At 38.3% G+C, this 22,813-nt stretch overlaps 1 protein-coding gene across 3 annotated transcripts in view; it reads left to right on the top strand.

Moving 5' to 3' along the window:
* Positions 1-13,948, top strand: part of MLC1 (modulator of VRAC current 1) — a 30,249-nt gene extending 16,301 nt beyond the window's left edge. For all 3 annotated transcript variants that reach the window (XM_074901596.1, XM_074901595.1, XM_074901597.1), the window contains 7 exons: positions 5,987-6,088; positions 6,979-7,050; positions 7,517-7,633; positions 8,910-8,966; positions 10,038-10,160; positions 11,426-11,593; positions 13,389-13,948. In XM_074901596.1, coding sequence (XP_074757697.1) covers positions 5,987-6,088; positions 6,979-7,050; positions 7,517-7,633; positions 8,910-8,966; positions 10,038-10,160; positions 11,426-11,593; positions 13,389-13,463 — 714 coding nt within the window. In that variant the 3' untranslated portion in view covers positions 13,464-13,948. The remainder of the gene's footprint in view (positions 1-5,986; positions 6,089-6,978; positions 7,051-7,516; positions 7,634-8,909; positions 8,967-10,037; positions 10,161-11,425; positions 11,594-13,388) is intronic.
* Positions 13,949-22,813: the final 8,865 nt, after the last annotated feature.

The following is a 22,813-nucleotide window of genomic DNA, read 5'->3' on the forward strand; positions in this document are numbered from 1 at the left end:
CAAAGTAGAGTTTGCTTTGGGGTTATCTATGCTATTTTAATAACATGTGGTTTGCTCTAGGTTTCACAGATGTTGAACTTTTAAATGAACTGTGTTTACTTCCCCTTAGAAAGTGCAGTATATTAGGCCAATACTTACAAACCTGCTTTTTAAATTAGGTCACTAAATCTAGCTTCACATTTCTGTGCAACTGGTCTAATTTTCAGAGACATGGAATACTGTAGTCAATCAGAGCTGTGGAGATACTCTGGTCAGTCAGATCACTTGAATTCAAGCAGTACTGGCTTTAGGTGTGGGCAGTTTTGCTCTGTGTTTGATGGGACGATGTCGTGGCCCCATGGGCTCTGCGTGTATCTCAGGAGAGTTTATACCAGTCAATTCGTTGCACAGCCTTTGCTAGCTTATTGCTAATGTATCAGTTCCCTCATGCATTTGCCCCCTCAAGTGTCTTAGGCTGTTGGGTCTGAATGAATTATATGCAAGACACGGGGGTACTGCCTTTTCCCTTTTCCCTTCTTTCTTGGTAGAGAGTTCAAATATTAGAAACTAGTCCAGGCATTCTGAGAGAAAACAGCAGGGAAGTGTGACTGGAGACTACCAGTCTCTTTGCATTCCCTTACCCTGGTAGACAAGATCACAGTGCTGTCGGGACTGTGGAGGGCTATGTCTGCTCAGGGAAGGTGGGTCCAAGGGACTCATTTTGCCATCACAATAAATAGTTATTTTGTAATGAGTCCCAGTGTGACAAAATCAATTTTTCTTATGCTCTCGAGAAGCTTTGAGCTGTCTCTGTGTGTAAGAGCTTAAATTTACTTGCATACTTTCAAAGTGAATAGTTTTTTTATTGCATAAAAATTTGAATTTTCTATTATTAAATATTAACAGTTTTTATATTTTCAAGGCAGATTAAACCATTTGATAAAAAGAGGTTATATTAGACTTGAAAAGTATGTGACGAACTTTACATTTATAACAAGGCAAATTATCTTTTTTGCCAAATGTTAATTATCTACAATAATATCCACAAGGCATTCTTGGTTATCTTGTTTTAATTCTTTTCACTTGCCTACTGCATGTCCATACTATGTCATTGATCACTGAACAAAGGCAAGTCAGGATAACTGTGTGTGCAGAACTGGCTCTGAAGCTTTTTTGAACCTTTCTGTCTTAAGAGTTATTCATAGTGCTGACTTGCTCTCCTCTTTGAAGGATGCCATTTCAGTGACACAGTCTTACTGTTTGGCAGCTCATTGCCAGCTGTTTTTCATTATCCATGTGGTACAAAGAAAATGTAGAATACCATCTCTTTAACTGTTCTTTCATCATCATAATATTTATTTTCCCTCCCCGTGGGAAACTGCACAAGAAAATAATACTAGGTCTGATGTGAAATCACTGCTAGTAGTTTAAATGCAGTAAGACTCATAAAAAAGGGTAAGTTTATCCAATTAAGACAATTCACATTTAAACTCACCCCCTGTCCCCCTCCCCTGCTTTATTAAGGACCTGTGTAATTCTTCATTAGTGTTACTTCTATTAATGGATAACTACAAAATTACTTTACATATATAAATAGAATGCAAGATACAAGCCAAGTCCTAGACTGTGACTGTGTGACACCACTCCAGCAGGGTGCAGGTCTGTAGTTGGTATACTACCAACAAGAAGGATGTGTTGTGTAAAAGATGCAAAATGCCACTGCTGCCACTGTTCTGTCCCAGCTTTCAGAGTAAGAAGCCTGATGGATAGAAATGAGTGGAACCTTGTGTGTGTGCTGGCCACTGTAGCTGAAAGCATTCAGATCTTGAACAGGATTGATATTAACTCCAAACTGAGCACATACGTTTATTGTCTCCTTGCAAGTTGAGTGTCTGTACCTCCATTATAGTTGAGTCGATCCACTCCCTGGGGCCCTTCAATACAATCCTGTTTGCCTTAGTGTAGATGGTTAAGGCAGGATTCTGTGGCCTGAACTTAAACATCTTTTATTTTAAAAGTGCTGGAGGGAAGAGATGCCATCCAGAGGGACCTGGACAGGCTTGAGAGGTGGGCCTGTGCAAACCTCATGATGTTTAAAAAGGCCAAGTGCAAGGTTGTGCACATGGTTTGGGGCAATCCCAAGCAGAAATACAGGCTAGGAAATGAGTGGGTTGGGAGCAGCCCTGCAGAGAAGGACTTGAGGGTATTAGTGGATGGAAAACTGAACATGACCCAGCAATGTGCACTTGCAGCCCAGAAATCCAACCGTATCCTGGGCTGCATCAAGAGAAGTGTGGCCAGCAGGTCAAGGGAGGGGAATCTGCCCCTTTACTCCACTCTCGTGAGACCCCACCTGGAGCACTCTGAGGCCCCCAGCATATGGAGGATGTGGACCTGCTTGAGTGGGCCCTGATGAGGCCAGGAAGGTGATCAGGGGTCTGGAGCACCTCCCCTGTGAGGACAGGCTGAGAGAGATGGGGGTGTTCAGCCTAGAGAAAAGAAGGCTCTGGGGAGACTTTATAGTGGCCTTCCAGTACTTAAAGACGGCCTACAGGAAAGGTGGAGAGGGACTCCTTATCAGGGAGTGTAGCAATAGGACGAGGGGTAACAGTTTTAAACTGAAAGATGGCAGATTTAGATTGGACATAGGGAAAAAATCTCTTACTATGAAGGTGGTGAGACACACAGGTTGCCCAGAGAAGCTGTGGCTGCCCCCTCCCTGGCAGTGTTCAAGGCCAGGCTGGATGGGGCTTTGAACAACCTGGTCTAGTGGAAGGTGTCCTTGCCCATGGCAGGGGGGTTGGAACTGGATGATCTTTAAGGTCCCTTCCAGCCCAAACTGTTCTATGATTCTATGATATTCTGCTTGACTGCTGCTTCTACTCTGGATGGGTGAGAGTCTCCCATCAGTTCTGTGTCATACATCCCATTCATGAAGGCATGGTCAGTATGCTTGAATATTTCAAACGGCACTAGCAGCCAGTATAATTGAACCCTGTCTCTAGTGACTGATTGTCCCAGTAGCTTTTGGGGTTCCCTGTCTTTTCTGTATAGACTAGGTCTTCACTGACAGTATTGGAAGCGCATGCAACATGGATGCACATGTTTACTGGAGTGTAAATGCTTGATTTGGTTGCCTAATCATAAGCATGTGTCTTAGAATCACAGAATTGTCTAGGTTGGCAAAGACCTTGAAGATCATCCAGTCCAACCATTAACCTAACACTGACAGTTCCCAACTACACCATATCCCTCAGCGCTATGTCGATCCGACTCTTAAACACCTCCAGGCCTGGGGACTCCACCACCTCCCTGGGCAGCCCATTCCAATGCCTAACAACCCATTCTGTAAAGAAATACTTCCTGACATCTAGTCTAAACCTTTCGTGGCACAACTTGAGGCCATTACCTCTTGTTCTATTGCTTATTACTTGGTGAAAGAGGCCCATCCCCAGCTCTCTGCACCCTCCTTTCAGGTAGCTGTAGAGGGCGATGAGGTCTCCCCTCAGCCTCCTCTTCTCCAGACTAAACACCCCCACTTCCCTCAGCTGCTCCTCGTACGACCTGTGCTCCAGAGCCTGCACCAGCTTCGTTGCCCTTCTCTGGACGCGCTCGAGTCATTCAATGTCCTTTTTGTAGTGAGGGGCCCAAAACTGAACGCAGGAATCGAGGGGCGGCCTCACCAGTGCCAAGTCCAGGGGTAAGATCCCTTCCCTGTCCCTGCTGGCCACGCTATTGCTGACACAAGCCAGGATGCCATTGGCCTTCTTGGCCACCTGGGCACACTGCTGGCTCCTGTTTATGTGGCTGTCAATCAACACCCCAGGTCCCTCTCTGACTGGAAGCTCTCCAGTCACTCCTCCCATTAGGTTTGTGCTGGCTTGTCCTGCCTTGCTTCAGCCTTTGGTCCAAGAGAGCATCGGTTTCCTTATTGTCTTCTGTCATTATTTGTCAGACCTGTGCAGATGTCTTGAAACATCTGTAGGATATATTAAATCATGTTAAAAGTATGCATTTAAGCAACTATATTCAACTTTAAATTACTTTATCTTTAAATTGATTCAACCCTTTCATACAGTTTCAGTGAAACACGTTTTTAATGGCTGGTGCAGGTTTAGACCAAATTGTATTAAGGTTGTGCTGATCTACTGGTTTCTACACATGCACTTGCATGTTCCTTAGTCAAGGAAGAGGATTAGGGACACAGCTTAGTTCTCTGTATCTGGTGATAGCTATTATGTACAGTTAAGATGTAGAGAGAATGTTCTTTAGTTCTTAGAAATCTAATGTTGAATTTTCCATTGTTACAGATGGCAATAAAAAGATATTTATTTCTATCTTTAGCTGTATTTCTGTTTAAAAAATAAAAACAAGAAACCCACCTACACTCTAAAACTGGAGATGAGATAATTTTACTTTGGTCTTGAGGTATTGAACTGATTTTGTGAGTGGAAGGCTCTACCTGATACTCTAGACATGTCATACCAGAAAAAACGTACTGGAAAGATAAAAGTTAAATTAAAAAATCTAATTTATTTACTGTTACTTTTTCATTTTCTGTTATTTACTTCTTATACCTAGCACTAAATGAGCTAGTCCATCAGTGTAGTTACAGTGCTTCAGGACTCAAACTTGCATGTCTGGCACTGCACTGTATAGTGTGGCCTTGCCAGCCCATGTCAGTACCAGCCCTATGTGTCAAAACACATCCAAATAATGGGAATTTACATGCTGGATTAAATTGTTCTACAGGCCACATGTTTGACACCTCTTCTTTTGCAAAATAGTATATTCTTCATGCTAGCTCTTTCCCTAGAAACTTACCCTTAGGACATTTATTGCTGTTCGTGGCTATAGTACAACTATACAGTCTGTTGTGTACTGCAAGGCACATAGTTCCAATTATGATTTCCTGAGAAGGATGAATTTTAGTGCCCAAAAAAGCCTCTTAAATCTGCCACCTATGATCTTTTTCAAAAAACATGTGCTGCAAGATACGTGTGAGAGAAAAACTGAGATTTAATCATCTGCAAAGCAGGTCTGACATGAGGGAACAATATAATTCTGTTCCAAGTTATTGAACAGTGAATGGTCTGCTATAATTGTATAGGTTCTGAATGGAGTGAGCTCTCCCTAAACTTTTGGTACTTTGCCCAACGACCTAAGCACCAAATATTTCCTTGGGCTGCTGGTGGAAAAACATGGTGCTTTTGAAGGCAAGAGAGGAAGATCCACTCTGCCTAACTTGCCTGCCTCTAGAAAATTATTCAGCCCACGTAGAGTATCTATTTACCTCTTTTCCTGAGATAATAAGGAACCAAAGAGAAATGTTAATTATTATGTTTACTAATTTGTCTCTTGAAGATGAGCAGTGGCAGGAGGAATGGCAGCATCCATGTTTTTGCACAATAATGTAGTCTGTTAGACCTGCAAGAGTGATGAAACTATTAAGAGTGTTCATCAGCGCTCTGCTAGCACGAGGTAGAGCACAGAGCTGATTCTCAGCCCAGTTCTTTGGGTTGTGTTTTCATTCAGCATTAGATGTTGTATTGCGCTGTTTGGATTGCAGCATGGGGGTTGGGAGCCTGTGGCCTTTCTTCCCTCTGCAGTGGGCTGCTTTAGCCCTTGGGCTAGTCAGCCTTCCTCTTGTTTGTCCTCTTTCTGTTCCTGTGAATCTTCCATGGTTTGCTGCATTGTTCTGGTTTCCCATGGAAGGTCCTACAAAATGCAAACGTACCGAGCAATTGGCCCCTTGTCATTAAGTGCTCTTCTGGAATACAGTGTTAAAATCATCAGGCGGAATATTCCCATATTTATTTCTTAGATTAGGTATTCAAGTATTATGTAGACAGCTAAGTGTTGTCCTAGAAATTAATCAAGAACCATGTTAACCTAATTAACAGATATATCTCAATGTCACAGAAAATAGACAGCCTGCTAGATCCTGCCCCGTCCTCCTTTTAATATGGAAGATGTAACTCACTTATGTCTGGGATTTTACTGACAGATTAATTTCAACTTGATTCTACTTATTCTGCTGGAAATCTTCATGGCAACTACTGTGATCATTTCAGCTAGGTCTACTGAAGACTGCTGTACAAGAAACAAAGTATGTACCCTTAAAGACTAAGAATTATTTTTTTGTGTGTGTTAAAATAGTCATGTTTTCCTGTATTAACATACGTGGACAAGTAACTAGTGGCTCCAGTATATAACTTCTAAATTACATGGTAAAACCAGATTCGAATAATAAATAAAAGTAACGTACTAAACAGTAATAGCCTCTTTGAGTATCTTTGAATGCAGTGGACCTTCTTGCAAAATGACCTGTTGCAATTATACAGCACAGGGTTGTTTAAATATCTTATGAACAGGCATGGGAAATGTTTTCTTTCTGTTTTGTAGAACAATCCTTAATGACATATGAAACCTTAGAATACTGTGACTTGTATGTATGAAGGCAATGCCTTTTGAAGCCTAAGGTGGAGAAAGTATTCATCATGTATGCCAATTTGGTGGTATCTGGCTATAGGTAAAATTTTCTTTAGTCACAAGTGCTCTCCCAAATCCTACCCTCATTTTTCTACAACAGTAGTACTTTTAAGTAATAATAAAACAAATGTGCTGTGCCATTTTGTGTTCCAGTGGAAGTATTTCTTGCTAGATAAAGTTGTGTAGTGTACTGTCCTCCAGTTACTGTTTATCAACATCAGCAAAATCTGAAGGCTCAGGAAGAAAGTATGTATTTTGAAGGTGGAAAGGGGAGTCAAGATGACCATATTGCATTGTTGAACAGTGGTTGTATAACAGCTAATCTGGGGCTACCTCGTTTGTTTTTAATGTGATTGATGTGTTCTGACACTGGTGTTACTGTCAGCTCTGGTGGGCCAACCAGACATTGCATGACACTGTCAGGATCTGTAACAGGTTGGACTGCATATTAGAAAGAACTGTATTGCTTTCTGTGCTTTTTGATCATGATTTTTTATTCCCCTCTAGAATACTGCATATGACAGTACCATCATTTTGAGCAATGTCAGCTTTCCTACTCGTATTCTGAAGTCATACTCAGTAAGAAAAGTGTTCTTTTATTTCATTAAATCAATTTGTTCTTTCATCTAGGAAGTGCTAAGTTTCTTTAAAGCCAGGAAGAGATCAGTGTAAGACCTGAAAGAATAAAGACAGAAATGAGAGATATATATCTTAAAGTGTTTCCTTTTAGAATATTGCAAGACAAATGATAGCTGGCATGCATAATAGGAAGAAGACTACTTAATGACTTAAGGATAAATAGTGTATGATGAACAGTTGTTCAGTGGAGCTAATGAATGAGAGCACAAATATGTATAATGAGGCTGATCTTGTTTTCACTCAAGCCAGCTGAAGTTTTGCCATAGAGATCTGAAAAACATTGACTTTATGCTTAGCTAATACCATAAATGCATTTTTTTTCTTTCAGTGAGTTCCTTTCTATATGCAAATAGGAAATTTGGTGTTCAGATGCACTGTTAATAACGTGTGCTCTTCTTTGTTTTAGGTAGTTGAAGTGATTATTGGAATTTCATCAGTATTTGGTGGAATAATTGCTTTGAATATGGATGTTCTAGTCTCAGGTCCATATCTTTCAGTAACATTCTTTTGGATCTTAGTTGCTGTAAGTAGTGCAAAATGAAGGTACTCTTTTAAAACAATGTCTTTGATTTTTTAAAAATTTCATTGTGGTTTTTTTTTTTTTTCATTTTCCCCATCTGTACTGGAATATTTATTTGGCCCTAATACTTATTCACAATTGCTGCTTAGCAAATGAATTAGTGCTTAAATATACTTAATATATTTGTGTAATGTATTCTGATTTACAATACTTTGATTCTTATAAAATGGTCTGATACATTTTCAGTCCTCAGTTCAGTAAAATGGAATGAGTAATAAAATAAGGGTATTGGAAGTGTTTTGTCAGTTAAATCCTAGGTTTTAGGATGTGTCAGGCTGCAAAATAGAAAGTTGAGTTTAGTTTCTGTAATGGTTTAAGCCCTGCCGGGACCGGAGAGCATGTTGCCGTTGCCCCTCCCCCACCCGCAGCTAAAATAAGAAGGAATTTAATACAACAGAGTGATAAAACAATCTGAACAACAACAGTAGCAATGATAACAACAATAAACAACAATAATAGTGAACAAGACAAATTATATACAGAGAAATACCGCTAGCTGGTCATGGAAACAGGTTCCTGACAAAGAGCAAGGTAAAAAGGTTCCGTCCCTGGACCTGACACCAGCGTGGTATGAATAACCCGGCTGGAGATCCCTTCCCCCTCTCTGCTGGGGAAACCTAACCCTATCCTAGCTGAACCAGGACAGTTTCACTGTGGTAGAATCCTTAGAACATCATCTTTAGCCTGTTAGCCTTAACTATCTTAAAAGCCTGAGACTATGATGAGTAACCCTTGTCACTAATAGCCTGTACCTAGGAGCAGTGGCTTCCTAAAGGATGCTGTGCGACCCTGCTTGCCACAAACTGAACCAGTTGAGAAAGAAGACAATGAACGTTAGGTTTATATATGGCTCCTATGTCTGGAAAATCCCTCAGCATGAAGTGGAAAAGGATTACAAACAAGTTTTTCAGCATTTAGAATTCACAAAGTTCAGTAGGGTCCATTAGATTTTTTTGTAGAAGTGTCAAGTTTTGAGAATAATCATATTTCAATATATGTAGGTTTAATACATGATACTCATTAAATGCAGCTGAACGAAGATTAGTTTTATCTCTATTTGACTAATTGATTCCTACTACTGTCATAATAAGTCTATACAGTTTTACCTTTTCAGGAAATGTAGGATGTGATCTGTGACTAGTGGGAATCACTGTAACTCAATTGTAACTTGTAATTTTCAAATAGGTAAATATTTATTTTGTTATGCTTTTTTGTTCAGTGCTTTCCCAGTGCTATTGCAAGTCACGTAGCTGCCGAATATCCAAGTAAATGTCTGGTAAGTGTGAAATTCTTGTTTTTTGTCATTAAGAGTGGAATAATACTAAAACTAAGCCTGCCTGTGATAGTGGGCACTACTTGTTTTTAGTTACCTCTACAAAGTATGACAGAAATTATGTAGCATGTGTGTAAGCTGATATTCCTGAAAAGAAATCCAGTAGGTCCTTTGGAGACTTAATTCTACCAATTATAGAAAAGAATTGAAACGACTGTTTGTTACTGGTTCCTTGGGAATGGATATTACTATTATTATAGGAAAACGATGTATCTTATATGCTGTGCCCAGAAATGCTTTCATGCCCCTGAGCTGAGGTCCCTTTTGTTCCATTCTGCTTTCATGATGAGCTGTGATTTCTGAAAGAAGACAGTTAGGTGTGAAGGCTGCTGGACCTAGAACCTGTTTTAAACAAATTCCTCATCTTCATGACTAGCAACAAGGACTAGAATATTCAGTAGAGTGTATTTATTCCTTGACTGTCCCAGATGTGTAGTGAAGCCTCCTTAAAACATCTGTTCTAAGTTATAGTCATGCAACCATATTTAAGTTAGTGATGATACATGACCACAACTGAAGTCAGAATTTTATCCTGTAGGGATGATACTTGAATGGAAGCTCAGCTGCTATTGTATGTCAATAAATTTGCCTCAAAGCAGTCAAATTTATTTGCATAGTTATATTAGGTTGCAAATCTGTAATACCTGCTGTTAATTCTCATTATTTCATACAAACTGAAGAATAAATGATACTTCTGTACTGGCTCTCGAAAGTGGGTATTGCTTCCTCCATCTGTATATGAAAAGGACTTTTAAAATCAAACAAAATACCCATCATCCATATTAAATGGAAAATGAATTACAAAACAACAGTTTTGGCTAGGAAACTTGATTTACTCAAACCTTGCTTCTATACCTCCATGCCATGTGGATGGTGGCTAATATTTGTCTCCTATGTGTAATCTTATACACTTTTACACACTTCTGTTATGTTTGCTTCAAGGAGATATAATTCACAAACCAAAGTGTTAACTTGTTTTTATTCTTATTTAACATTTATTATCTTATTTTTTAGGTTGAGGTCCTGATTGCCATTAGCAGTGTTACCTCTCCATTGTTGTTCACTGCTTCTGCATACTTATCCTTCAGTATCATGCAAGTTGTTGACATCTTTAAAAATTATCCACCTGCTGTTAAAGTATGTATTTGTATGCAATTGAAAAGTTAACATCTATCTATTACAGTAGCAACACACTTGACAATGCAGACATGGTACTGCATTATAAAGACCGAATAAAATGTTATAGAAATTACTCAAAAACTCTTATTAACTAATTATACAATTTAAAGTATGTTAGATCTACTGCTGCCCTGGAATTATAGTTTTAAAAAATGGGATATTAAATCAGTAAAAATAATAATGTAATATGCTGGACTCCTTGAGGTTTTTATAAACTTGTAGTATATATATTAAAGATTCTAGGTTTAGTTGAAGAATACATTTTTCTGTTTCTTAGGATGTCTACCAACAGTTGGGATTGTAAGCTTATACCTGGATTGGGGCAGAGAAGAAAAATTTGCAAATATTTAAACATTTCAATATGAAGTGTTACCAGCGCATTGCTGAAGAGCTTTCTAGGGCTTTACCGTCAAAGTGTTTAGCAATCTGAGGTGATGTTTACCATTTATGGGGCTTAAAATAGTGTCAATAAGAGTCTTGACTCTTAGGACCCACTAGTCCTTAAGCAATTTTGTAATTTCAGAGGAAGAGAGGGAAAATGTTTTTCAAACTGAGATCTTAATGACTGTAAAACCTGCTTTTGAGTATGTGATCCTGTTCTGATACTGGAGGAGCATTGTGTATTGTTGGACCTCAGGAAGTGGCTACAGCTTACATGTTCTCTTTAAGTAGCTTCTGTTGCACATGTTGGAGACAGAAGACTGAGCTGTAGGCAGTTGGTGTGACCGTGCCAAGCATTTCTTGCATTCTTTGTGTCTGGATGCAGCAAGAGTGGCCCACTTTGCAAAGGACAGTGAACAAGGGTGCAGAAGGTGACAGCAAGGCAGACAAGGACAGTGACCTCATTGGCAAGGGATGCAGTCCTACAGTAACCAAAAAAAAGGAAAACAAGGCAGGTCTAGCCATGGTAACCAGATTCAGGCAATAGTTCAGTGATTTCCAGACAAGCAGTGAGGTTCTATATTTGGTTTCCTCAATTCTGTTCTATTTCTAGAGGAAAATATCATTTGGCAAATTGACATTTTGTTAAAAATTATTGATCTGTTCTACTTTGAGCAAACTCAGGCACTCAAATTTTAGTTGAAGCTTTATGCTGAAATAAACCGTAAATTATAATTTGAGTTAAAAAATGAAATCTAGATACAAATCTCAGGAATATGGGAGTGGGAATGGCAGAAAATCTTTTATTCTGGTAGTTAACATATTTATGTCTCTATTTTCAGCAATCTTATGATGTACTCCTCTTGCTTCTGATGTTGATGCTGCTAATTCAGGCATGCCTTACTATTGGAACTGTAATACAGTGTGTAAACTACAAGACAAAAATGAAACTACATGATTCGTCATGGACAGCATCACAAGTTAAAAAACAGGAATACAAAACAACAGAGGTAGGTATTTATACCCATTATAAAATTTAAAAATCTGTTATGTTAGATTTGTTTTGGTAATGTTTCATATTACTTAATTCAGATCACAATTAAAAGCTGCTCTGTAAAACTGTGAAGATGTTAATGCATTGGTGAATTTTGTAAAAAAGAGATAATATTTTGCCAGTTAAATGATAACTGGGGCATGCCAAACGTAATATCTGTAAATTCGTGACAAGTCCTTTTAAAACAGTTGTAAGGTTAAAGCTCCCTTTAGTTTATATTTGTAGTATAGGCTCCCAATTACAGATGAGGTGCATCATTGTACTGATACAAAATGATAGTCATACCGCACAAGATGCAGATCCATAATTGCTATTTAATATGTCAGAATGAAGTTATAATGGGCCTTGCATGACCGTGTTCTCGTAATGACATGGCCATCTATTAAGAAAGGAATGGATTTAACCCTTTCAATGCAAACAGAAGTTTTAGGCTGTGGAATGAGAGTGCTTGATATAGCTGTACTTTTTCAAGGCCTACTTGGGGGGGGTGAATATCCTAAACTGAGTTAGTTTTCTTAAATTCCCTAAACTTGGAATGGGAAGAGTTAAGAACCTGGAGCACAGGAACAAAAACAGGCAAGCTGAGTGAGTGGCTGCCTGTGCTGGTAGTGCACAGAGAGGGGTGCCCGACATTCCAGGTCTTTCCATGTCCTAACTGCACTACCGAAGTTGGTGATAAAGATCAGAATTGTTATTTCCTTTCATTTCCCTCTGTACTTACATGTTCAAGCTATCCTTTCAGATACAGATTTGTCACATACATATTTTTAGAACATGGTGGTGCCAGTATTACTGTTACCACTTTTCATATAGTCGTTTAGGGCCAGAGTGGTATTTCAGGGACAGGGGGAACCCAGCTTTCTTCAGCCTGCATGGGTTAACTACATCCATTTCATAGCACATCACTGAAGCACTTAGACTTCCCTCACTTCTGCTGTACAGAGCAAAGTGCTGTATCCTTAAGGACTAGGAGAGAATAACTCACGTTAGCTGGATGCTTACTGTATGGCCCGGCACTAGAAAGAGTGCTGAATTCAGTCCCTGCACTGAAACAGCCCTGAATGGAAAGCACTGGGAGCAGGGACTGAAATTCAATCAAGTCATTATACAGCTGGTATGGAAAGTGGAAGCTGTGGATTTATGTCCCCTCAGGCTGCTGAGGGCATTTGGCATAGGTTGCTTATTTACTGAAGTATTCCTAGTTTGTGAGTCACTGAGAAATTGGGTGCAAGTTAAATACTAAAAGGAACACTTTGTCCAGAAAAGCAGCAACCTTTTTGCTAACCTATTAGTATTTAAACATATGAATAATGTTACAGGTAAAGTTGCAGGTCCCTTTGGCTTCTCAGAAGTCTGTGTTCTTAGGCAAGACCTTAGTTTACTTGCATGTATGTAGATAAATCTTGCTTCAGTTGGTTTAGAGATGTAGGTGCTAGGCCTTTCAGTCACATTTTAGCAAAAATCTTGAAAAAATGTCCTAAGTAACATGCTTAAAATTTGACCAAGTTTCTTTAACCCAAATGTCTCGAGTATTACACAATTTACGCTATTATATTTTATATCATAAATGTATACTATATAATATACAAAACTATACAAATTAACAGTGTATAGAATATTTTATAAAAACTCTGTAACTATTAATGTTTACATTCTCATAGCTTCTCTCAGATATTTACTTGATTGAACTTCAGTTTTTAAACAGAGCGTTATTTCATGCTTCCATTTGTCTGAAATTTGTTTACTTTTAGGTTTCCAATAATACCTTAAAGGATTTTGACAAAGACAAAGCCTGGAAAGCAGTTGTGGTGCAGATGGCTCAGTAGTTTGGATTCTGCAAACGCAGCCAATACAGTACAGTCCAATATAAATCAACTGTTTGAATTAAGGCTTAAAAACTTCTCAGTTTATAAGCAGCAATATACAGCAGTAGGAGCCAAGGAATAACACAGTAAATAGTGTGTCTCTAATAATTTTGAAATGCCTGATAATATTTTTAACACATCTGTCTCTTCTGTTTGTATCTGTATTCTAGTATTGCTTTAGAAGACACCTGTAGAAAAAAGGTAATGAGTCACATGGATTTATACTGATGGCAAAGTAAAATACGACAATGTAGTAAGCTTCATATATTTGCAAGAGATTGTTATAACTGCAGTTATGCAGTCAGTGTAACTGATAAATGCTTTTGTAAAGTTATGAGTACAAGTCATAATTGATATTTTTTGCTTATACTTCACTTTTGTAGGAGTTGTAAAGTTGGTTTGCATCTCATTGCTTTTATATAAATAAAAGTCTTTATTATGTGTAAACTCAAGAATGTGGACTGACATTGTAATTGGAGAGGAAAACAGAATATTCTTTCCCATTAAGCTTCCATTTCTGGACTGTTAAAGGGGGAAGGGGCTTTTTCTGAGTGACCAGGCACAAAATCTACTAGCCAAAAAACCCAACCAAACAAACCAGAAACAATCAGCCAAATAACAGGAGATACTGTTGATATAAAAAGAGTTTTTTCACATATGAAAATGTATTTTTAGGTATATTACTTTTCATTTATTTTCTTAACTCTCTTTAAAACTTACAGAACCTAGCTGCCCTTAAACAAGGGATATCCCCCATACAGACTGTCTTTTCCTCTTAGCTGGATTATGTGTATGATCATATATATTTTGAACACTAAGAATTTCCATGTTAATAGGCTTTTTTGTGTAACTAGGGTGATAGTAGCTGAGAGCATGCTGCAAGGTTTACCACTTTGCTTTTGGGGATGGGAAATAAAGAGAGAGAAAGGTATGTACAGTGCAGAGCTCTTCAGGTATGCTAGCATGTTTTATTTTTGGAAAAGCTGACAATTATTATTGTATTTTAATACATAGAGAATACCCTTTAAAGTATAGAGTGGTGCTTCTTAAGAGCGTGTGTACAGCAGCCTCTCTGTTCACCTAAAATAAGGTGTGGTTTTGGTCCGTCAACAACCAGAGGATGTGGCTGTCATTTCTCAAATATTGCCAGATCTCATGCCCCTACTGGTGGTACTTGTGTGAACATTCTCTCGACAAGGCAGATAAATAATAATATATCTCCTACAATCTTAATATTTTTATACATAGAACAAGTTAGTTATCACTGTACCCTAATTTTTAAGTAGCAAAGAAATAGTGACAATTCTACCTAAAAATAAAAATCCAGTTTTCTAAATGTCACAGATGGATTGAAACTGGACAAAGACTGTAGGTAGTGTATAAGTTTCTTCATGAATCACTGTAAAGTGAAAAGATAGAGTCATATATAGAATGCATCTTAATGGTTTGCTTTCTTTTTCTCTGGTAACACACTTGCTTTTTTATAACTGAATTTGTATCTTCAAGAGATCATCTGTATCTTTTCTGTTAAATGATGATTGGCTTTAGTTATCCAGAAAGTTTGATATAAGTAGATATTACTTTGATTACTGACCTTGGTTGGAAAAGAAATTAATGGGAAGTTTCACATCTGAAGGAATTTCCTGTCTACAAAATGCTTAACTAACAAGGTGCTGAGGGACTTTGACCTTCTTTTGAGTCATATGGTTTGAGGTGCTTTCCCCCAGACAGTAAGAACCTTTTAAACAGGTACTGATTTTTGTTTTGCTGTCAGGAGTGTCTAGGCAGAACCTAATGACAGGATATAGTAGGTAATATTTACCTTTCTTTGGGGAAATAAAGTATTTTAATAAGAGGTGAAGAAACTAGCATTCATCAAAAAGAAAGAGGGAAACAAAACAGGCTAAACAGAATGATTATTATTAGAATTTGGATTGGAATAGTTAGGAATAAAAAAAGAGTTTGTCATAGAGCTACCAGCCATAGATTCTGCTTTCTGGTGAAGATGAAACACCCTGGACTCCCTGCCTGGCCATGGCTCCCTTCCTGCCCTGTTCAGCACAATGGGGCCTGCACAATCTGCCAGGTGCCAGGACTTTTCTCTGCACACCTAGTAAGCTAGGAACCTCATGATGGATACTGCTCTGGAGGTTGAATTTTCTTATACCATGCAATCATGAAGGTAAGAGGCAGGCTTTTAAAACCATAATTAATGTAGGGCTGGCTGCCAAGATGAAAATATCCTTTCTCAGGCAGAGAAAGCTTTGCTGTAAATCTCACTCTGTGGATAAATGCTTTTGTAATTGAAAGCAACACCCCCTGTCAGCCCTCTTTGCCAAGGGAGTTTGTGTGTTGTTTTTTGACACAAAGTAAATCTTGATTGCTTGTAGCTTTAATTAGGGTGTGTTGGTAGATGATCTGTTTCCACAGCACAGCTGGGAAGAAGCAACAAAAGTCATATCCCTCTGAGGTCAGCTTGGTGAGGTAACAGTGTATGTGCCATGTTACAAGGGTTTCTGCTTTACTGGGTTTCAGTAGAATTAATGCCGTGGGCTGCTGCTTAGTTTAGACCAGAAGTTAGGGTTCTAGCTTAACAGAAAAAAAGAAGTAGCCCTAGGTAAAATAAACAAAGAAATGTGGCTGAAGCATCTTCTGAAAAAAATAAAATTGTGTTCATCTGTTGCAAAACTCCTTCCTTGGCTACTAATTTAGCTAGGAAAAGTTAGGAAAACAGAAGGGGAAAATTGCAGTTTTAAGAGCGTTTTTTAATCCTCTCTGCCTCTACAGGCAAATTTCTTGTAGCATCTCACCAGGAACAAGAACACACATCTGACTATCTGTTAATTTTTTTATTTGTTTTTAGTAGTAACCTGAGTTGTAAGAACAGACAGGTGAGGAGGAAAACTGCAGTTAGGATCCAATTTGTTAAGCCTCACCTTTAGTGTTTCTATCTACTGTTTTTCTGTTAAGACATGTGCCGTTATGGATAGAAAAGCAGTATGTCTGTTTGTTGGACCTAAGCTCCTGTTGTGAACCTGTGCTCAGCTAGAATGAGAGATCTGGAAGAAGTGGTGCACTGCCTACCCCACAACAGGAATGTCTCTGAAATCCAGAAATGTCTCTATGTTAAATGAATTGTACGTGTGTGTTTTTATATGTACATGTATGTTCTGCATGGATAATTTTGAGTTGATAGGAGTTTTTTAGATCTTTCCTACCATTCATCTCCAGCAGCTGAAAGGGGAGATTTTTACAAGGTGAATGAGCTGATCCAATTCAGTGCTGAAAGGGATTGTCTCCTCTGGCCTCTTCCCTTGTGATAGCCATGGTTGGTATCTTATTAAACTGGCAGAAAATCTATCAGTTAAAAAAATGAATAGTTCCTGCTGATTTAGTTAGCCAGCTTAGCACACTGCAAACTCATTGTGGCCCTCTAAGATCTTGGATATGACTATATACCAACTGGAGGTAGAATTGGACTTCTTCTACCTCACTGGAGGTAGATTGATGGCGTATTTGTCTTTTGTTAGTACTTCCCTTGTCTCTCCCCACCACATTCTTTGATGACGTTTTGCCTTGGTCATATGCTCCTTCTCTATTCCCCATTTGAACGCATAGACTTGTACATGATCTGTAAGAGGAATTACAACTTTAGACTGACCACATAATCAGTTACTTTGTGTGTAGATCACTGCCAATTATAGTTGGAGTTAAAAGAGTTTCTCAAATAAAAAATTGCATGTTTTGTGATCTGGGTCTTGTGTTTCTAAAGAGAATCCATGAGATCAAAATAATAAAATCTAAATTAGTTTCAGAAACTGGAGTAGTCAGGCTTCCCTGGCAACTGATTCGGTTTTATAATGATTTCCTGTTTTTTCAAATGTTAGAAGTACTTTTGTTTGTGGGGAGTTCCTCAGGGAGAAATGCACAGTCAGAAGAAAACATTAGTATCATCCATTTTATGAATAGTAGTATCTTAGATAAAGTATCTTCAAAAGATGAGTTTTGGATTATTTTTTTTCCCCTTATCTGGTGTTGCCTGTCTAATGCTAATATGAGATATTTCACAGTAAACTGTTTTCTGCCCCTATATTTATGGGGAAATCAGCCAAGGAGTGAAAGAACAATGATAGAGCTGAATGTGTTAGGATGACTCAGATTCATGTGAAAGAAAACTCAAGCCTACTAGCTTTAAGCAATGAAGAAGGAAATGCCCATGAAAACAGTGTGTATTGGCCAATTACTTGCTAATCAGTATTTTATTAATATCAAGTCATCACCATCAGATATAAGTAAAAATTGCTTTTCATACTTCCTTTTTCAAGATAGGAAAAGTCTACAGGTATAAAATATTCTTATGTAATGCTTACTGGAGTTTTGCTCAGAGTATTTTTTTTTTAAATTATTTCCTCCTTAACCTTTCTGTTTCATTCATTCGGAAGTTGTAACCTCTTTACTAAACAGTTTATTCTTCTCTGTCCTGTAAAAATAAACTGTTTCTGAAGAAAAAATATAGAACTGCTAATTTTTTTTGAACGAGTTTTGACCTTGCTGGCTCCATTTTTAAAATCTGCTGTAGCTCCTAATCCAAGAAACAGCTTTTATATAAATGCTTGGTAGTGGCCATTTACTCAAACAAAGGGCAGAGTGTTTAGGTTACAGGTCCTGTTCTTTTCTCATCTGTTTATTGTGAACTGTGGAAATGAAATCCAGATATCCAGAGTTTGTAGGGGTTCTTACCACCTGTGTGTTCTGGAAAGGGAAAACAACAGTGTTAAAACATTGTGTGCATAGGATGATTTGCTGTTCTGTATTGCATGGTTTTGTGCTTTATGCCATCAGGGTGGGCATCCAGAAGAAACTCGGAAATGTGTTCCTGTATGCTAGCCTGCTTTCCAGCAGCTACAAGAGACCAAGTGCTTCTGCAGGGGCTGAGTTTCTGGGGGTTGCCCCAACATTGCTTGTTTTCAGAAATGCCACCAGAGGGGAGATGCTGATGGAGTGCCTCATACCTACACACCTCCTACCTCTGTACGGCTACACTGTCAGTAGCGGGTGTAGCCTGTCTTTCCTACTGTCACCTATTGACAGTGCAGGTATCATGAGTTGTTCTTGGTTATTTCCAAGCTCGCCATTTAACAAATAAACAGAATTAATATTAACTACTCTCGAGTTTGTTTTTCTAGACAGAGGCCCTGACTGAGGCTCAGTTCTGAGGATATGTACTCTTTGCCAGCAGTCCTGGTTTAAATTATTCATGTTCTTCTGCTGCTCATTTACCCATTTTTACTGAAGTCTATGAAAGAGTAATTTATTTCAATATGGTTCATCTTGGAGTTTTTGTATTTATTTTTTATGTTCTTTCCAACATCTGATTTATATAAAAAGTTACATAAAATCAGAACGATGTTATCTGTATTATATAAACACTGAAGTTCAAGACTGAAATGAGAAGGAAAAAAGATAGCATTATTTCAACCTACTCCATACTGTCTACTACTACACACAGTTCCAGCAGGACACCTGTGATGCTTCAAACTGATCTGCCTAAAAAACCCCAAATCACTCAAATCACACAAAATTACTCTTTGTTCTGAAGAAGTTTTAAAGCTGCATTGGTTTCCTTATTCACTTTACAATGTGGATCCACACCCTCAGTTCAGCTGAAGGATTGAGATGCTACAGCACAGGACAGCAGATAAAGGTGTTATCTTAAGCAAGCATTGTTGCCACTTACCACATTTTCAAACTCTATCCTAGACTTCCCATTATTTGAGGGCTACATAAGCATCACTTTGTTAATAGTTGCCACTCTGCCAGTCTTTCCAGACTTCCCCATGTCACTGTCCTTTGCTGGTCCATGCTTTTCAAGGAAAGACTTTTACTAGATTTGGTGAGAAAGGAAAACGTAGTGAGAAGCAGCTTTGCTTCTTTCTGTGACTCAACTTATTTCTTGTTTGATCCTGGGGTTAATACAGTCTAAAATCTGAAATCCTACTCTGCTGACCTCAGCTGAAATTTCAATAGCTGGGAAGTGGTTTTTATTTCAGTCCTTCCAGATGGTTAAGGGTTACTTTCTGTTCTAGGAACTGCTGATGTCCTTATGCATAGCATCTCTTCTGTGTTAACCTCCATTTTTTGTGTGTATCATGACTCAATACTTCAGTATCTATTCTATTCATAATCTGATCCATAGATGTCATATCTAATCACAGAGTATTTATCTCTAAAATGCAGTCTGTCTCAATAATGGTACACTAGGACTTAATCATGGAAATATCACAGTGTAAGAGACCCCTCAACAAACTAGAGCCTAAAAAGATTATGATCACTAGAATGAAGTAGACCTTGTGGTAAATAATCCAAGAAGGTTTTGTCAATGTGTTTTCAATTAGTAGCATCGTTATAACATTATTCTCCCCAGAGGCAATCGAATCTGTTCACTATCACCTGTGATTGCCTGCACTGAAAAGGATTTAGTATTTAAATCTTATTTTGTGCCATCAAGGCTCATTGGCAGGTGGGGTCTTCACACATTTGAGAATAAGTGGGCAGGATAAGGGGCTTCAGCTTGTGTTCTTTCTACTGGTATGAATCCTAAATGCACTACAGCTCTTTAGGTAAGGATAACTTCTAATTCACTTATTAGCATTATTCCTTTAAGCAGCCATGACTGAAAAGTATTGTGAGCATAGCAGAAAACCAAATCAGATAAAATTAGTATTTTTTATTGATAAAATCAAAGGAAAAAAGTGTTTCAAGTACTTAGTCGCACTTGTAGGTGTGGTCTGGTGAAAAAAAAGGGTAAATTATATGCATTGCTGTTCATATTAGAGAAATTGTTTCCAAAGAACTTGCCTTTAAATGCTTTTCTTTTTCCAGGTGTACTGGGTCTGGCTGAGCTGGAGTTGGTTTTCCCCTATAGTAGCCCTCACGGTGCTGTGGTTTATGCTGGGAGCTGGCAGGGTGTTGATAGCACCCTGGTGCTGTGGCTGCTGCTGAGCAGTGCTTACACAGCACCAAGGCTCTTTCTGACATTTTCCACCCCCAGTGGGACGGGGTGGGCAAGATCTTGGGAGGGGACACAGCCAGGACAGCTGACCCGACCTGACCAGAGGGATATTCCAGACCATATGACGTCTGCTCAGTATAAAGCTGGGAGAAAGGAGGAAGGGGGTGGGGTCACCCTTGGTCCTCCGAGGCAACCACTACGGGTATGGGAGCCCTGCTCCTGAGAAGGCCCGACATTGCCTCTTCATGGGAAGGAGAGAATAAATCTGTTTTCTTTTTTTGCCTCCATGCACAGACCTTTGCTTTGCTTATATTAAAACTGCTTTTGCTTTACCCAGAAGGGTTAGGGTTTTTTTCTATCTTATTTTCGTTCCCTTCTTTGCCCTGTTGAGAAAAAAGGGGGAAGGGGGGGAAGTGATAGAACAACTTGGTTGGGTACCTGGCATTTAGCCAAGGTCAAACCACCACACTAGGTTATCTAATTTTCATCTGCTTTAGGATACAAAGTTGGTTTATGTAAGACCATAATAAGCTCAGGACATTGTGTTGCATTTTTGCAGTGTTACATTTTAATGTTATTATATAGTTGTGGGGATATGTGATGATAACAAAATCAGTATATACCTCTGAATTTGAGAAATTTATTTTTTTATTATTAGACAATTTAGACTAGACAAAATCAGATATTATAAAAGGAATTCATCACAGGGTTTATGTTCTTCCCTACCTAACAGTAGTCGGCAGCCTCATAATTCAGGTAAAAGTGTTTTGGATCAAATCTGAAAAATTACAGATCTCTAAACCTTTCAATATGCCAGTATTAATGTAAGTAGTAAAACTGACTAAATAGATAGATGTAGTCCTGGGTACAGAAATGAGAGAAAATTTTCTGATACTGCTTTTGTTTATGGTTGCTTGGATTATGGTTGGTTTTGCTTCTTTCATTCTATAGGGCTAAACCAAATAAATGCACAAGAACTACCTTCTACCCCAAAACCAGACAAATACAATTTAGTAAGATTTCTAGAAAGGCAATTAAGGTAAATATGTTTCGTAATTAATTTACTTTTAATTGCAAAAACCCCATATTTGCTAGTAACTCCAGTTTCTCTGAGCTTTAAGTTCTTAAAAGTATAGAATGTCTTCAAAAAGGTTGGAAAAGTGTAATATGCTTTCTTTTTTATTTATTCTTTTTATCTTTTTTCTTTTTTTAAAGAGGACTTTTGTGAACACCTGTCTGTAGCTTTTTAATAATTAACAATTTTAATAGTGTTTTAAAATATTTTTTAATAATTTGTAAATATTTTTTTTTCTTTAATAATATGGGGATTTCAGCAATGTAATTTGGAACTAGATGATCTTTAAAGGTATCTTCCAACCCAAACCATTCTATGATTGTTCTTAGAAAAAGAAAGTCTTTAGCATCTGTGGACTGTAGCCAGTAATTTATATACATTTAAGAAAACAGAGTGGAGAAAATGCTTCCTTGTATAAGTGGCTTTGCAGGATGGTAAGAGTGGTTTGTATTGTGGTTGTCATGAAGATCCTGGGAAGAATGGTAGGGTGTCTCACCAGCCTCTCTGATGTGAATGAGAAAATCTGTTCACTCATAGCCATGATTGACACAAAGCGATTAATTATAGTTTGCTTGTTTGGCAATTCTAATTGAAAGACCTTGATTTGGAGTGGTCCTGTTTGGAAAACAGAAGGTACAAGTGACAAAAGGAACAGAACAGAGAGAAAGTAGTTTAGCGTCTCATCACTATTCCATGCTAGCTGCTGGGAAGCAAAACTGATGGGCTGGACACAGTGTGTGTCTTCACCTGTTTGGAAAGGTGTCTGGGAAGGTCAGTGGTAATAAATGAGTGTTGCTAAACATCTACCTCCCTTAGAGAAGATTTTTGGTTAGTTGTTCTGTGCAAAGAAATTAATCTGCATACCATCTGTGGGAAAACCATGGGACTGAACACTATGTATATGTAAAATGTATTATTTCTAGCTTGATTTAGAAGTAAAACCTTGCAACTTGAACCTCAAAAGATAAAGAACAGTCCCTTCCTTCAGTATAACTTTTTTGTCATTTGATGTGGGTGGAGTCTTAAGAAAAACAAAATACAAAGTGTCTTTTTCAGAGCTAAATTGTTCTAGTTCTAATCATAGGCAAAGCAGGCAAATGTATATAGGGCAGCAGACCTCTGAGTGGCAACTGACCTCATGACCTGTGTGTTTTTTCCAGAGCCATAGAATACCATATCTTTGCCCTCTCTAAATGACTGATGTATTTGGGATCCTTGCTTGCA

Source organism: Athene noctua, chromosome 3 (genome assembly GCF_965140245.1).
Source record: "Athene noctua chromosome 3, bAthNoc1.hap1.1, whole genome shotgun sequence".
Lineage (NCBI taxonomy): Eukaryota > Metazoa > Chordata > Aves > Strigiformes > Strigidae > Athene > Athene noctua.